Below are 17,565 nucleotides of genomic sequence, written 5' to 3' on the forward strand. Positions count from 1 at the left end.
TTATTAATTTATATATTCTGCTTATAATTAAGCAGAGAATAGAGCAGTGCACATAATCATAAAAATTTACAATAAATAAATACAAATCAATATCAGTTACTTGTAGGGCTTGAAAAGGGTTTTTTCTGCTCGGTTTGTCTGGCATTCTTTCAATGCCAATTTAAGAAACTATACATACATTTACCAAACTGTAAATAAAAATATTCAATACCCAATGTACAGAAAATGAATTTTATTTCTCTTCATCAATGCACCGGATTTAGTACATGGCAGTTTCTCTGAAAATACAGAACTAAACATCCCCCCCCCCCCCCGTTTACTAAGCCGCTAGTGGCTGCCGTGTGGCAATGCTGACATCGGGCTGTGTTGGCATTAGCGCACCGGCAGCTGCTAGCTCGGCTTAGGAAACAGGGGGGTTATTTTGTTACAATAGCTTGATAAAATTTGTGATAAAAAATTACCATTCTCCAAAAAGAGACAAATTTGTTAATGCCAATTTGACACTTAAAATTTTCTATGATCATATCATTATATTCCAGTCAGAGCCAACATTCAGAGAGACCTATTAAATGACAAGAAAAAAAGAAGGCAAACTATTAAATAATATTCCTGGTATTCTCCCAGTACAGTACCTATGTGGCATTAAAAACTACATTGATTTGTTCTACCTATTAAGTGGCGTCTGAAATGGAATCACCCATTTTCCCGGCTCTAGTGCAGGCCTTTTCAACTCTGATCCTCAAGGGCCAAAATCAGGCCTGGATTTCAGGATGTCTGCCATGAATAGTCATCATAAATTTACATACATGTGGCCTGGCTACCAAATTTATTTGCATAGGCTGATTACTCTGAATACCAGACCCTTGAGGAATGAAGTTAAGACCCTCTGTTCCCAATTACTAGTTATTCCAATCACTACAGAAACATGCAGCTAGCAGGGTGCCTACTACAGGTGTGTACAGGCTATATAGCATCTCAAATGCACTTCAATAGATCTACATCTTAAGTGGAATCCCTGGTAAATGCTTAGCATCTCAGGCAACAGAGCTGTCCTTATCTTCAGTTATTCTCATGTGACATTGCTGTTTCCTGTTAAAAAAAAAATAAAAAGTATATACTTACAGTTAAAGCATATCTACAATTCTACGAATGGCGCCTAAAAAACTGGCACTGAAAAAAAACCGCTTAAGTGGTATTCTATAAGCTGTGCCTAATGTTTGGCGCGGTTTATAGAATACAGCAGTGGTTCCCAAACCTGGTCCTGGAGGTACCCCAGCCAGTGAGGTTTTCAGGATACCATGAATATTCATGACAGAGCCTGCATGCAAATCTCTAATGAATATTCATTGTGGATATCCTGAAACCTCACTGGATTGGGTGTCTCCAGGCATGGATCTGCACATAAATTTATGCAAGTCACAATTAAATCTAATTAGTGCCAATAATTGCCTTATTAAAAAGCAATTATTGGCACTAAGTGGCTTGTTATTTTATTAAATTGTGAACACAAATCAGGGGCACACCTAAATTTGCATGGACAATTGTGGGTGACTCTTATAGAATCAGGGGGACATTGTGCATGATCTTTTAAAAAAAACTTCTTCCCTTCAATTCTATGCATTTCTTTTCAGCTTTATCTTTAAAAATAAGGGCCCAATATTTAAAATGATTTAACAAGGGAGGAGAGGCTCCTGCCTGTTTAAATCATGCAGATTGCACCGTACCTGGATTTTCAGTGACACTTAACTGGATAGCGCCACTGAAGCTCCGAGCAGACCCCTGCAGCACTATCTGGTCAGCAGTGGCTTAGGAAGGGGGGGCGGTGGGGCGGTGGGGCGGTCCGCCCCGGGTGCACGCCACTGGGGGGGGGTGAACCAGCGGAGCTGACGCAGCTCCCAGCGACGTGCACTCAGGGCGGAGCGGCCCTCCGGGGGGGGGGGGGGGCGCAGCGGCGACCCGCCCCGGGTGTCAGCTTTCCTCGCTACGGCACTGCTGGTCAGTACTGGGAGGTCTGGGAGCAGAGTTGGGGCAGACCTGGACATTATCCAGGCACCAACTGAAGGAGAGCTCTGGAATGAGGGGGCATATGACGAAGTTAAGAGGGAATAGGCTTAGGAGTAATCTAAGAAAGTACTATTTCACAGAAAGGGTGGTGGAGCCTTGGAATGGCCTCCCAGTGGAGGTTGTGGAGTTGAGGACTGTTTCAGAATTTAAAAAGGCATGGAATAAGCAAGTGGGATCGCTTAGGAAGAGTTAGGGGTTACAGAGGATGGGCAGACTGGATGGGCCATCTGTGACCTTTATCTGCTGTCATGTTTCTATGTTTCTATCTACCACTGGATAAATAACTGGGCATCCTAATTTTGCCCAATTAGCTATCTATATACTGCACTGAATTATATTACATTATACAGGACCTATATCCCACAAATACCAAAAATTAGTTCACTGTGGGTTACAATAAGAGGGGAATTAGTGAACCATTAGTACACAACTAATACAATTATAAAGAGAAAGAAAAAAAAACATCTGAAAGCCAGATGTTTTACCTAAGGTAAAACATATTTCCTAAACAAATAAGTTTTAAGCAATTTTTTAAAGATTAGATAATGGCTAGTTTTCCTAAGCTTCAGTGGTAAAGAATTCCAGAACAAAGCAGCTTGGGACGAAAAAGAGGACAACAAAAATTTGGCTGATCTTACTTCCTTCATAGAAGGATAATTGAATAATGCTTGATCCCGCAAATGGCAAGAATTATGACCTAACAATAGATTAATCATGCTGTTCACATAAGGAGAGGCATCACCATATAAAATCTTAAAGACTATGACCCCTATCTTAAAATGGACCCTGGTCTCAACAGGCAGTCAGTGCAATTCTATCATAAAAGGGGTTAATGGGTCAAATTTGCCTAATGACAAAATTAATCTAATTGCAGCATTCTGCACCATCTGTAAACATAGGAATAAAGCTTTTGTGAAACCAGAAAAGACTACGTTGCAATAATCTAATCTAGATTAAATAAGGGATTGCACCATAAATTTAAATGTTGCTCTGTTAACTTCCAGGAGACACTGGGTGCCTGGAGATTCAGTGCCAGTACCCTGAATATCAAAGCAAAAATCAATTTATGGCAGTCAGCATGTACAAAAATGCCATTGGCTGAAAACTGGGGAGAAAGGGATTAAGTGTTAAGGCCAGCGCATATGCTTGTCATCTCATACTTTCTAAATACAGTTTCTATCTTCCTTTTTTGAATACAGGCTGCTGTACCACACTTGGTTTCATTTTATTATTTTTCCAAACCAAAGGAATATTTGGGAACTCCTCCATTCAAACCACCCTTCCCTTCTCACATCCATATCAGACACACACAGATGCATGCAGGGGGGGGGGGGGGGGGGTTGGAAATAATTTCATGAGCCATGCTCTTGATGCTTTGCATGTATCTGTGTGAGTGTGTTTGCGTATTCTGGCTCTGTGTGGTCCTACGCCTGGGAGAACAGACAAGAGGGACATGATGGTTTGAAAGGAGCAATCTCCTAACTGCTCTGTATAAGTGCTTTTATGTGTAGAAACTGGAATTTATTTCTCTCATATAAATCCATTGAGCCATTTTTAGGGGATTTTATTACTCTGGGACCCCCAGTCCAGCCTGACTCATTTTTGTTTTAGTGTTTCTGCTCTGCGCCCCCCACAGATGCATCAAATTTGGTCCTGTTCCATTAACCTTTTGGAGGGCTATTTTGCATCTAGACACAGACATTCTCTGCCTTTTGTGTGTAATTTCTTTCCGATATTTTCTTGGATTGGAAAGATTAAAAAGTAATTAAGAGTACAAAACAAGTAAGTCTTGATTGCATAAATCTTCACAGCCTTTGACTCAGTGCTTGCCAGAAGCCCCTTTTGCAGCAATAATAGTTATAAATCATGTAGGATGTGTCTATCGATTCTGCACAATGGGATGATTTAGTTTTTGCCTGTTCTTTTTGACAGAATAAGTCAAGCTCTTTCAAGTTGGCTAAGCATTGGCAGTCTTCAGGTCATGCCACAGATTCTCTCTCTTTTTTTTTTTAGAGCTCTCAAGGAATTGCCTAGGAAACTAACATCTCCACCATATCACATTGGACCCCAGCTGAACTTTATGCAGTGTTTTACTCATTTTTTTCGGTCAGTCCTTTTAGTTGTCAGCTCTTGCACCTGAGTATTTGGTCTAGGACAACACTACAATACTTTGCTAATAATGCAAAGCCTATATTTCCTTTTGTTGAAACTAATCTTATTGCTTTATGTTAATATCTGTTTAATAATCCAACTGATTGCTTATATTCTTATAAATACCTTTGTGTGCTTCAGTGTACAATACAGTTACTAAGTATATGATAAGGCTTATTGCTGAATACTGCCTGTCATCTGGTAAATTTTGGGGTGTGTGAAGAATAAGGGGCTGTCCTATCCGGGGAGGCCACTAGGTGGCGCTGTTCCCATAGAAATGGGGGAAAATGCCCAGGATGAGTCACTAGAGGGAGCCAGTAGGGGAATGGCCAGGTGGAGGTTGCTAGGACCAAGGAGAGTCCTGGGATGGAAACAGGTGTAGGTAGTTGTGGGCTGGGTCTTGCCTGGAATTAGGGGGAAGAGCCTAAAGGGGTGGAGACGCTAATTAACCACCTTATACCTGCCTGTGTGGTGAAAGAGAGGAGAGGAGCTGGAGACCTGGCAGCTAGAGGAAGACAATCTCCTTGAAGGTACTGGCTGAACTCTGTGGACTTTTGAAGCTCTCTGCTGAAAAGGTGACAGCTGCACTACTCTCTGAGAAAGAAAAGTAAATGCTTTTGTTTGGCTGTTTGAACTGTGAAAGTTTGAGGAACTGTTTTAAATGTTTGAATTGAAGAAGAAATGTTTAAGAAGGAGTAAGCCATGAAGATTATGTTAAACTAGTAAAAAAGGCCTGTTTCTGTTTTAAAGGAAACGGGCGCTAGCAAGGTTTTCCTCGGAGTGTGTATGTTTGAGAGAGTGTGTGTGAGAGTGACTGTGTGAGAGAGAGTGAATGTGCGAGTGTGTGTGTGTGTGTGACAGAGAGAGAGTGAGACTGGGTGCGAGTGTGTGTGTGAGAATGAGTATGTGCCAGGGTCTCTCCTCCCTCCCAGTTCCAGGGTGGCTGCCCCCCAGTCTGTCTCCCAGTTGCAGGGTCCCTCCCTTTTTCCCAGTCGCAGGGTCCCCCTCCTCCCCTCCCCCCTCCCTGCATCCGTCCCCCCCCCCTCCCTCCCTCCCTCAATTTAAAAATGACAGTGTGAAACAGCAGCTCCTAGTTTTGCTTGTTTTTTAGTGTATACGAATGACAGCTGCATAGGGGAGTGGAAACAGAGATCAACCAATGTGCTTCCTTGCTTACCTCCCCTCCCTCCTTCCTCCCTCAATGTAAAAACGACAGTGTGAAGCAGCAGCTGTTCCTAGTTTTGATTGTTTTTTAGTGTATAGGAATGATGGCTGCATAGGGGAGTGGAAACAGAGATCAACCAATGTGCTTCCTTGCTTACCTCGCCATCTCGCCGCCCTCCCTCTTCGTCATCTCAGATGGTCAGACCCACTGCTCTTTCCCTCCCCCCTGTATTCCAATTCGCCAGTCGCCGCATTCGTTCGGTCGACGTCTTGCCGTCCTCCCTCTTCGTCCTCTCCGACAGCCGACGGCAGCGTTTTTTTGAGGGCGGAGTCAAGTGTTGAACTGGGTGGGAGGGGCGTGAGGGCGGTTAGGTTACGCGGAGGGGGGCGGAGTGTGGGAGGGGCGTGAGGTGGGACGTCACTGATGGTGCCTCGCAGACCACGGATCCACGGTCCCAGGCACAGAGCGTTGGAGGTGAGAATTATATTATAGGATGGCAACTAATAAAACCTTTAGTTATAAGAAGCCTGGTGTTGGTGAACATTTTGGAAAGGTGAAGAGGAGGCAGAGAACTCCCCTGTGTTTGAGGCAGAGTCCTGGTGAATTACCGAGGAGTGTAGAGCCCAACTGTGACTGTGTGTGAAGGAAGCTAAGCAGGGTCAGCCCTGGCCAGAGCCTGGACCAGTGACCCGCTCACAGGTGCAAAGGGGTTAGTCACAGAGCTCAGGGAGCTACTGTCTCTTTTGAGACCAGCAATCCACACTTTACAAGTCCCAGAACCCTGATTCCAGGTGTTGAAGAGCTCAGTCATATAAAGCAGTGGCGTAGCTAAGTGGGGCCACGGGGGCCTGGGCCCCCCAAATTTCATCTGGGCCCATGGTTTTGCTGGCAGGGGTCCCTAACCCCCACCAGCTGAAGCCTTCTTCAGCGCCGGTCTCTGGCGCGCCGCATTCCCTGACTTGTGCTCTTTCTTCCTCCTGACGTTCTGTACATTCCTTTAAATGAAACTGAGCATACTCAGTTTCACTTAAAGGAGCGTGCACAGGACGTCAGGAGGAAGAAAGGGCAGTGGACAGGGCAGCGCCAGAGACTGGGCTGAAGAAGGCTTCAGTTGACAGGGATTAGGGACCCCTGCCAGCAAAGGTATTTGCTGAGGTGATAGTGGTGAGGAGGGTGGGGGCAGCGAGGCAGTGGGGGGGAGGTGAGGTGGTGGTAGGGGGGCAAGGCGGTGGGGTGGCTGACTAAAATGTGCCCCCTCACCTTGGGCTCTGGCCCCCTCCCACCGCGAAGTCTGGCTATGCCCCTGATACAAAGCTAGACCTGGAGGTGTACTGGGGCCTGCCTCAGCTGCAGGGTGGAAAAGATGCCTCAAGGGTTTATCAGATTTATCAGGAAAGGAATAGAGAATAAAGAATAGCATAATGCTGAAGAATTCTGTGCAAGTCTGGTCACTGTGTCTCAAAAAAGATAAGGTGGAATTAGAAAACGTTAAAAAAAAAAAGGCAACCAAAATGACTAAGGGGATTGAATGAAATATGAGAAAAGGCTAGGGAAATTGAGGCTCTTCAGTTTGAAGCTGAGGGGAGATATGATAGAAGTCTATAGAATCCTGAGTGGAGTGGAGCAGGTAAATGCAAATTGCTTATTTAGCTTTTTAAACATTACAAAGTCTAGGGGACACACCATGAAGTTCCTAAGTAGTACATTTAAAGCTAATAGGGGGAAATATATTTTCACTCAATGCATACTTAAGTTCTAGAATTTGTTGCCAGAAACTATGGTAAAAGCATTTAGCATAGCTGGACTTACAAAAGGTTTGGACAAATTCCTGGAGAAAAAGTCCATAATCTGTTACTAAAGTAGACCAGGGGAAAGCCACTGCTTATCCCTGGGGTTAAGTAGCATGAAATCTTGATACATTTTGGGATCTTGCCAGGTACTTATGATTTGTATTACTCATTGATGGGAACAAGATACTGACCTTGATGGACCTTTGTTGTTAAGTTCCAAAAAAAAAGCTTGAACTTTGAACTTAAAAGATCAAGCTTTTTTTTTTTTTTTGGAGTTTCCATCTACCACCATGAGAAATTTTGATCTGCATATTGCTCCTAGGCAGGGGCGTAGCCAACCCTCCAATTTTGCAGGCACCCAAGGGTGAACTGCGGGGGGGGGGGGGGGGGGGGGGGGGGGGGGGGGGGGGAGAGACGACACAACGCATTCCTTCCTCCTCCTTTCTCCTTTCCATTCATGCACACTAAACATATTTATTGGTGAGGATGCGGAGGCCAAGCCAGCCAAATAAATACAGGTGCCTGAGCTGCTCCCCTCCTCCTTGTGCTACTTCCTGATCTGTCTTCAGCCACCGACAATGGGACTTCTTTCACAGGCTGAGCATGTGTGAGAAGTCCCAATGTATGCAGCTAAAGGAGACCACTGATTTCTGTGTTAAGGAAGCAGCACAAGGAGGAGGTGAACATCAGCACTGTATTTATTTGGATGGCAGGGCTTCAGCATCCCTGCCAGCAAAGGTAAAGGGATGCTGCAGTTCTGGAGGGGCTCAAGCCCATAATGGGGGGCCAAGGGTCCCCCATGGCGACGCCACTGATTCCAGGTCAGGTTGTGAGCCCAGGTATTACAATTTTTATATCTGGATACATTAGGAAAATGAAAAATACAATTTAAAACAAATGTCTAAAAGCACAATAGTTCTCTGTACTTACAAATGAAGTCCTGTTTCCAAACTTGCTCCAGAATGTCATTTTCACTTTACTTTCGTGTCCCGTTCTTTGATCAAAGGCGTTACAGGCATCAAAGGGTGGAATGTACAAATGAAGGCTCACTGCAGACTCTGTGTGACTACTGTTTTCCACGCGGTGCAAACCAATGGAGTCTGAAGAAAAGAGAAGAGCCAAAACACAAGGGAAAGATTCATCAGCAATTTAGTAACATTTTTAGCCCCGGCATGTTCATTCAATTTATTTACATTACGATGTTTACATTTAAGCATTAATTCATTTTTCATTTTTTTGTTTAGTTACTGTTTTAATTCCTCGCCCTCAATAACATATCTGTTCACATTGTTTTAGCTTTCTTATCTGAAGATAAAATATTTGTGATTCACTTGAGCAATATTACTCTGATTGGTAAGACAGGCAGATTTTCTCTTTGATTCTGAAGCACTTTTGATGTTACTTATGATACACTTATGTAACTCACATTGGTTCTGCTATTATTGTGTATCCGTTTGCACACTTCACTTTGTATGTATTATTATCATTATTTATACATATATATAGCTTCTCGTTTTGTAACACAACTCATTGTTTTTTGACACATTTTATGCATGTAGCCACAGTGCAGTAGTTCTGCACACTCTTTGGAACATAATATTGACTATTGGAGTGGGGGGAGTGGCCTAGGGGTTAGAGCACCAGTCTTGCAATCCAGAGGTGGTCAGTTCAAATCCCACTGCTGCTCCTTGTGATCTTGGGCAAGCCACTTAACCCTCCATTGCCTCAGGTACAAACCAAGATTGTGAGCCCTCCTGGGACAGAGAAATATCCAGTGTCCCTGAATGTAACTCACCTTGAGCTACTACTGAAAAAGGTGTGAGCAAAATAGAAATGGAAGTATTGATGACATTTATGTGACTTTTTACTTTTTATGTATAACTTTCCATTTTTTATATATATTATTTACCCTTTAATCAGCTTATCATATGCTATGTAATACATTTTTAATATGAATGGACAGTAATTTATTATTCTATTAATATATACATTATTTGATTTATTTAAAAAAATTTATTTTTATATTTTTTTGTATTTGACAGATGAGGTGACCCTAAGTAAATATTCCCTATCTACATGCCTGCAGATGAAGGTCTATTAATATTACTTTATTGAATTAAATAGTTTTTTTCGGTGTTGCAATCAGAATCATGTTTTGTGTTTTAAAACATTTTTTTCTTATATGATAGCCTTTTCATGGCTATATATTTCTTGAGGATTTTGATTTCTGTTTAATTAGTGAGCATAGAGCAAACTAAGGACATCATTGAGAATCCTTTTTAAAGGCAGACAATAGTGGGTGAGACATCAATAATTAATATTCAAGCTGAGGCCAGTACTAGCCCTGAACCAACTGTTGCTCTGGCATATCGACACTCAACACCCTGCCCCCACCCCAGCAGCATCAGCTGTATCTCACTCCATGCTTCCCATTCTCCTCTTCTTTCTCAACCCCTTCTTTCTGGTGTACCTTAAAAAGTGTCTTCCCTCATAGAAGGTGTTGGAAGCAGTGGCATTTTACATACTCAGCCTATGGTTGGTCCTGGACTCTGCTGCATCCTGTTCCTCTCTGATGTAACTTCCTGTTGTCCATGGGCCGGACACAACAGAGCAGAGTCTAGGGCTGGCCCAGGCTGCATCTGTAAAGCACTGCCTTTGTCAGTACCCTCTACAGGAAAAGATAAATTTTAAGGTACACCAATGTGGGGGAAGGGGATGAGAGAGAGACGAAGATATGCCAGACCGTGGATCGAAGATGAGGGAGATGCTGAACCCGAGGGGGGGGGTGGAGGGGGGGGGGGGGTACTGGGCCACAAGGGGATGGGAATAGGGACCTGGAGATTTCTGAAGTGGCTTGCACATACAAGTGTATATAGCCAGTTATACTAGTATTCTATAAAGGAATTTAGGTGCCTACATACCTTTATATTGAGGCAGTGGGCAAAGAAAGTGTTAACTCTGAGAAATGATATTAAAAGCTTGAAGTTAGAATTCTAGCTTTTTACCTGGCAACTAAAGTGAAGGAATGTCATCTGGTTTAGGTTATTTACGTTTGCCGGGCTGGGTTAGAAAGGTCAGAGACAGGAATTTCTTTCACCCTGGTGAATGATGAAAGCTAGCTCAACAGCTGTATATTATTAGGCATACTGAATAGTTTTGTAAGCAGGCAGTTTGTTTAGGATTAAATAGAAAAATGCTTAGATAGAAAATACTATTTAGAGAGAGAGAGGCAATAGATTAGTATTTACAAGTTTTTGATATTTAGAATATGTCTTATAAGAAATACTGATTCTGTGTAGTTAAATGTAGAATACCTTTTTAAATCTAATGTTACTCTCTGCTGTATTTTCTAAGCAAGGACTGCAGTGAAGAGGCCAACATGTGGTTTGACTTAGCCATAGTTCTGGCTGGTTCAATGTATAAGCTGATAGGTGAACGAGGTCAGGGCTAGTCAGCTCTCTTCTCCTTGATTAATTATAGCTAAGTGTAGGACTGGCCTCCTGAAAGAAATAACAGACCATAGCCGTATGCTATTAAGTAAGATTAGCCTTTGACCCCTTTAATGAATGCCAGAGTCCAGTAAGCAATTTAAGCTATAGATGAGAAATCAATCATGATGAGAATATAAGAGTTCTAGTGCCATATTGTCTGGCTTGAGGGGCCCCAGGTTAGAGGTCAGTTTGAGGAATACCAAACCTATGTAACTGATATTTCAAAAGTAATGATTGGTTGAGGCAAAGTGACCAATCTATTCCTTAACCAATTGGAGAGTAAGGGGGCTGGGCTAGGCTAGGCTGGATAGAACTGTATTTAAGTAGGAGCAGAAGCAGTTTACGTCAGAAGGAGCTCAGAAGAAAGAGAAGGACAGAAGGAGCTCAGAAGAAAGAGAAGGACAGAAGGAACAGACAGAAGAAGGAGAAGACAGCATAAGAAGAGAAGCAGCTGAGACAAAGACACAGAGAGCTGAGAGAAAGACACAAAGAGAAGAAGAGACTTAATGCTGATGTCTTGCTTTGTTTGCTGGCAAATAAAGAAGATTTTTCTCTCATACTGGTGTGTGCTGTCTGACTCCTGAAGTATCACAAATTCATGCATCCATTCCTGCAACAATATAATTGACTCCAAACAGACATCTTTCTAGTGTCTAAATTTAGGCACGTTTTTATAGAATTGGCTTGCACATACAAGTGTATATACCCAGTTATACTAGCATTCTATAAAGGAAATTAGGTGCCCACGTTCCTTTATAGAATAGGCTCCAAACAGATGCCTTTCTATTGTCTAAATATAGGCACCTTTTTATAGAATTGCCCTCCAAGTGTGGTAGATGTAAACCTTTCCTTTATTACATTGGTTAAGTGCGAAAGTAGACTATTGGCCTGATGCAGGCATTTGTATGTCAAAACACGGCCCATGTCGGGTTCTTTGATTAAAGATCTCTTGATTGTTCCAGTCCTGAAGGCCTTTTTGCGCTTTTTTTTTGTTGTCTTTACAACTCAATACCAACAGAATGAATAAAAATTGTAAAAGGAATGGAAGATGCCAATGATTTTCCTTGAAATAAGCACTAAAATTAATGCATGTTGTGATCAACAGCATAGCCACATGTTAATCATTGACTCCTCCCCCCCAAAAAAATTCATATTTCCTCTGCCTCCCCTCGCTCCCCCCCATATTATAATTAAAGTATCTTAGCTGATGGGAATCCCCAAGCTCCTCAACTGAAGACATTGAAGCCCACCCCCAGTCAGAAAAGTGTGGCAGTTAGTGGCAGCACCTTGAGTCACTTGTGCTCATATTGCAAGCATGTTCAGTTGTCACCACAATAACTGAGCTTGTGTGAGAACTGAGCATGCTTACAATGTCTATATCAGTGGCTTAATGAGCTACCAGTGACTGCTGTGCTTTTCTGACTGGGGGCCAGCCTCGTACTGTCTTCAGGCTGATGGGGCTTGGAGAACCCTACCAGCTACATAAATTGGTGTGCCTGAGGGTGGGTCTGAGGCAAACATAGAGGGACTAGGCCAGCCCAGTCCAGGCCCACCTGTAGCTATGCTCCTGGTTCTCATATATAGTTTTGAAGACAATTGCTACAGACCTATATACTCAAAATTATTAATTCTATCTGTTAAATATTGCTAATACAATGGGGTCAGCTTCCATAAAAGGGGTAGAGGTTACAGCCGCTGTTTTCCTCCAGAGTCAGCAAGGGCAGGAGTGAGTGAGATTCAGTCCTACCCAGATGACCCACTGGACCACCATGGACCTTAAGGTAGGCCCAGGGGAGGGAGCTTTCTTGCAGGGGAGGGTGTCCTGAAGTAGCCTTCTTGTGGGGTGGTCCCAGAGAGGGCTTCTTGTAGTGGCCCTTCTTGTGGGAATGAGGATTTTGGGAAGGGGGTACAATCATGTTTGGGGAAGGGGTAAGTTCTTGGGTGGGTTGGGGGTTCAGGAGATACATCCAGACAAAACCTCATGTTCAACGTACTATCCAGTTAGCTGAATATCACACCTGCCCTGCTTGCCTTCTGATTGTGGACAAAGGCCAGCCAAAGCCCAGATATTCATTGCCAGTACTTGCATAGGTGCTGGCACTTAATATCAGAGCCTAATTCAGCTCACGGCGGCTGCAATGTTAAAAAGCCGCTGACCCCACCAGCTGAATATTCATTGGATAATTACCAGTGGAAAGCACTTTCAATGTGTATGCAGTGCTGCTACCTATCTGGATAGCACTGCTGAGTATATTTTATTTATGTCTTTTTTAAATGCCACAGCCAGCAATTTAAAAAATGCTTACCACCAGATCTGAATATTGACCTGAAGGGTTTTTTTAATAGCCAGACTCGAGAGATTTCAAATGGACAAGACGAAGGGAATACTTACCATTGATGTAAGCACACTGATTCTCCTTCAGAACATGTTCTGATTTTTTGACCATCTCCTCTTTAATTTTTTTGTCAGGCCACTCAAATAGTGTCTCCTTTAGATTTCCCTGAAGCATCTTCAAAAAGCAGTGTGAGTCTGTGTGATCATGGATACTGCTACAGAGGAAGAATAACAATCACATCAATAAATGCATACAATCGTCAATCACTACAGCTCCAATATGCACCCTATTTTTTTTACTCTTTTTGAGGGAAAAAAAAACATAATTAGGCCAGATAATCTGAGCTAAATTTAAGTTAAGTTCCTAAATTTGTGTCCTATTTTGATCCAAATTTAGGAGCATAAGTTTCAACCAAAAATTCATCTCAATTTAGGAACGTATAAGTTATGCTTATAAATTTAGGCCCGCTATTTGTTTGCCTAGGCACCTAATTTCACCTCCACCCTAAATCCATCCCTGTTGTCACCCACTTTTATTCTTCTAAATTTAGAAGTTTAGTGAAATTTTGAGCATAAATTTAGGTACTCAGCCCTAGTAAATTTTGAAAGAGCCTAAGAAGCGTAACTCTCAGGTTTAGGAGAATAAGAGGGGCATAATTGAAAGGGGTGCCCAAGTTTTTCTGAGGCATCCATCTTTCGTTTCGAAAATATGGTCAGGGGCGCCTAAATCTTGACATTTAGGTTGTCCCTAGAGATGGTCATCCTTAGACATGGTCGTTTCTGATTTTCGGCGATAATGGAAACTAAGGACGCCCATCTCAGAAACGACCAAATGCAAGCCCTTTGGTCATGGGTGGAGCCAGCATTCATAGTGCACTGGTCCCTCTGACATGCCAGGACATCAACCGGGCACCCTAGGGGGCACTGCAGTGGACTTTATAAATTGCTCCCATGTACATACCTCCCTTACCTTGTGTGCTGAGCCCCCTAACCCCCCCCAAAAACCCACTACCCACCACTGTACACCACTACCATAGCCCTTACAGGTGAAGGGGGCACCTAGATGTGGGTACAGTGGGTTTGTGGTGGGTTTTGGAGGGCTCACATTTACCACCACAAGTGTAACAGGTAAGGGAGATGGGCCTGGGTCCACTTGCCTGAGGTGCACTGCACCCACTAAAACTGCTCCAGGGACCTGCATACTGCTGACATGGAGCTGGGTATGATATTTGAGGCTGGCATAGATGCTGGCAAAAAATATTTAAAAACATTTTTTTGAGGGTGGGAGGGAGTTAGTGACCACTGGGGGAGTAAGGGGAGGTCATCCCCGATTCCCTCCGTTGGTCATCGGGTCAGTTTGGGCACCTTTTCATGGCTTGGTTGTAAGAAAAAAAGGATCAAGTAAAGTTGTCCAAGTGCTCGTCAGGGATGCCCTTTTTTTTTCCATTATGGGTCAAGGATGTCCATGTGTTAGGCACGCCCAAGACCCGCCTTCGCTACGCTTCCGACAAGCCCCCGGGAACTTTGGTCATCCCCGCGATGGAAAGCAGTTGGGGATGCCCAAAATTGGCTTTCAAAAATTACCGATTTGGGTGACCCTGTGAGAACATCTCCCCCTTTCTTTCCAAGCCTTTCCCTGAGTTAACCTTCTTTGTCCCATTATCCAAAAGGCAGCTGCGTACAACGGCCTCTTTACTGTAGCCCGCCTTTCTGATGTAACTTCCTAACTTCCTGTTTCCTCAGAAGCAGGCCACAGTAGAGAAGAGGCCAGTGATGGTGGCAGGGCAGCGCATGGGAATTGCTGTTGCTGCTTTTTGGAAAATGGGAAAAGAAGGTAAACTAGGGGAAGGGGTGGATGAAGGAAGGGGGGAGCTGCCAGACCATGGCATCTTAGCTCTACCTCAGGCGGCATCTTGCCTTGAGCCACCCCTGAGCAGTATAAATGAATCTCCGTATGCTGAAAGATCGGAGCAGCGTCTCATGTCTAGTTTTTATAGACATGAGACACTGCTCCGAGCATGATTTAGCACTACAGTATCAAAAAAGAGCCACATATATTCCTCCATCAATTGGATAGAATTAGTAATCAGCATACGGAGAGAAGACTCCTGATGCAGGCCTGTATGGCCGAAACACAGCTGTGTCGAGTCCCTTTCTCCCTGCTATTTTTTTTTTTGATTAATAAAGTTTATTTTTTTAATTTTTACAACCATAGTGTCGTCTTTTTCATGTATTTTTCATTATTTTTTATGTATTTATATATTTAAATACATATTTTATGACTATTTTTAAATTTTGATGTTTTTTACATAATTTTGTTTTTTATTTTTTATTTTGTTCTTGTTAGTCATCTTCGCTGTTTTTGTCTTCTGTGGTTTTTCTTGCGAAGACTGGTTTCTTCTGTTTTTTTGTAATATGTTATAATGAGCCCTCCAAGGATAAATAAAAACAAAGGTACACTATTACAACAGCTATCACACTTGCAGGTGTCTTATAAATTCAGGTACAGCAGGCATTTCAACGTTACAAGAGGGAGCATGTATTTGTACAGAAATAAAAAAGTTAAAGTGAGAGTTATACATTGTTCAAAGTCCACTGCACTGATCACTAGGCTACTCTTTACACTTACTTGCTGCTCTTTTAGGAATGGCCAAAATTCCTGAAGCTATCAATGGTATATACTGTCACTTTCAATTCTTAGTGGGGTGAGAGGGTCTCAGTAACCACTGAGAAATTAAGGATGGGTCATACCTTCATTCCTCTAGTGGTCAGCTGCTCAATCAGGGCACCTTTTTGTACCCTGGATGTGATTGAAACAGGTCTAAGAAAAATGGTCTTCTTCTTTTGCCTTAGATGTTTCTTCTTATTCCATTATTGCTGAAAGATGTCCTACTACTAATCATTTCTATAGCTCTACTAGATGTACACAGTGCTGTACACATTATATGCAGGTACGTTTTCTGTCCCTAGTGGGTTCACAATCTAAGTGGGCCTTTTTCAAAGGCATACTAGCATTTTTAGCTTGCGCTAAATGCTAGAGATGCCCATATATTCCTATGGGTATGTCTAGCGTTTAGCGTGCACTAATCATGCTACTGTGCCTTTGAAAAAGAGCTGCTAAGTTTTTATACCTGGGGCAATGGAGGGTTAAGTGACTTGCCCAAGGTCAGAGGGAATTGAACCCAGTTCCACTGGATTGTAGTCTGCTGTACTAACCACTAGACCCTCTCTAGTCCAACCCAAAACATGCCTCCAACATTCTCCCTTGCTATTTGGATGAACTGCAGTATAAAACATCCAAATTCTGCCTTTCAAAAATCACAATTTGAATGTTTTGGGCAGATGAATTTTATCTGGCCATTTTGAGATGTTCATCTGCTTTGAAAATGAGGTCTATAGGCACCTATGGAGCTCATTTTCAAAAGAGAAAAACATCCAAAAATTGGCATAAATCTGCATTTCTACTAACACTTGGACGTTTTTCAGCCATAATGGAACAAAACTGTTCAGGACTAAAACTAAGTCATTTTGAGCTAGACCTGTTTTTATAATGAATAAGGCACAAAAGGGTGCCCTAAATGACTACTGGAGGGAATCAGGGGTGACCCCCCAATACCCCCTAAGTGGTCACTGACCTCCTACCACCGCCCACAAATGTGAATACAAGTATGATTTAGCAACCTCTATGACAGCTTCAGATATTAGAGCCAGGTCTATTAGAGCAGCATGGCAAGGTCCCTGGAGTAATGTAGTGGTCAGTGCAGTGCACCATGGCGTGGGGGGCTCTGGACCCTATCTCCCTTTACCTGTCACATTTGTGACGGAAACTGTGAGCCCTCCAAAACTCACCAGAAACCCACTGTACCCACATATAGGTGCCCCCTTCACCCATAAGGGCTATTGTGTACATCTGTGGGCAATGGGTTTTGGGTAGGTTTTGGGGGGTTCAGCAGACAAGATAAGGGAACAACAGTGAGATGTATACCTGGGAACGTTGTTTTTGAAGTCCACTGCAGTGCCCCCTAGGGTGCCCTATTTATCTTCTGGGAAGTCTTGAGACCAGTCTACTAAAAAAATGCTGGCCTCTCCTACACCCCAGTGGCTTGATTTTCTGTTTTTCACTTGGACGTTTTTGTTTTGAAAGTGAACCAAAACACAAAACGTCCAAAGCACAAAATCTTGTTAGAAACAGTATTTTGTAAAACAAAAGATAGACGTTTTTCTTTTTGGAAAATGAACTTTCTTATTCAGATTTTGGACGTTTTTTGCAAAATGTCTAAAGTCGGACTTAGACATCGTATCGAAAAAATGCTCCTCCGCCTGTATTTATAAAGTAGGCCGCAAATAGATACCTTTTAGCCCTCTCAATCCAAGTCATCACTTATAAAATTACTCCCATAGTGCTTATTCCTTCCTCCAAATTACTAGTCTTGGTATGTAACATTTATACATGTTTGAGGCAGCATAATTACCACCTTATCTACAATCCATTCCATGACAAAATACAATCAAAATGTTTTTACTCTCACAGAATGTTTTACACGGCTTGCATATGGCAGTCCAAGCTGC

The 17,565-nt window shown here is 42.8% G+C and overlaps 1 protein-coding gene across 1 annotated transcript in view; it reads right to left on the minus strand.

The window, feature by feature from the left end:
- Positions 1-217: 217 nt before the first annotated feature.
- CDO1 (cysteine dioxygenase type 1) overlaps positions 218-17,565 on the minus strand; it is a 67,347-nt gene continuing 49,999 nt past the window's right edge. The window contains exons 3-5 of the mRNA XM_030193506.1: positions 13,054-13,211; positions 8,101-8,270; positions 218-1,089 (exon numbers count right to left, since the gene is read on the minus strand). Coding sequence (XP_030049366.1) covers positions 1,060-1,089; positions 8,101-8,270; positions 13,054-13,211 — 358 coding nt within the window. The 3' untranslated portion in view covers positions 218-1,059. The remainder of the gene's footprint in view (positions 1,090-8,100; positions 8,271-13,053; positions 13,212-17,565) is intronic.

This window comes from Microcaecilia unicolor, chromosome 2 (assembly GCF_901765095.1).
Source record: "Microcaecilia unicolor chromosome 2, aMicUni1.1, whole genome shotgun sequence".
Taxonomy (NCBI): domain Eukaryota; kingdom Metazoa; phylum Chordata; class Amphibia; order Gymnophiona; family Siphonopidae; genus Microcaecilia; species Microcaecilia unicolor.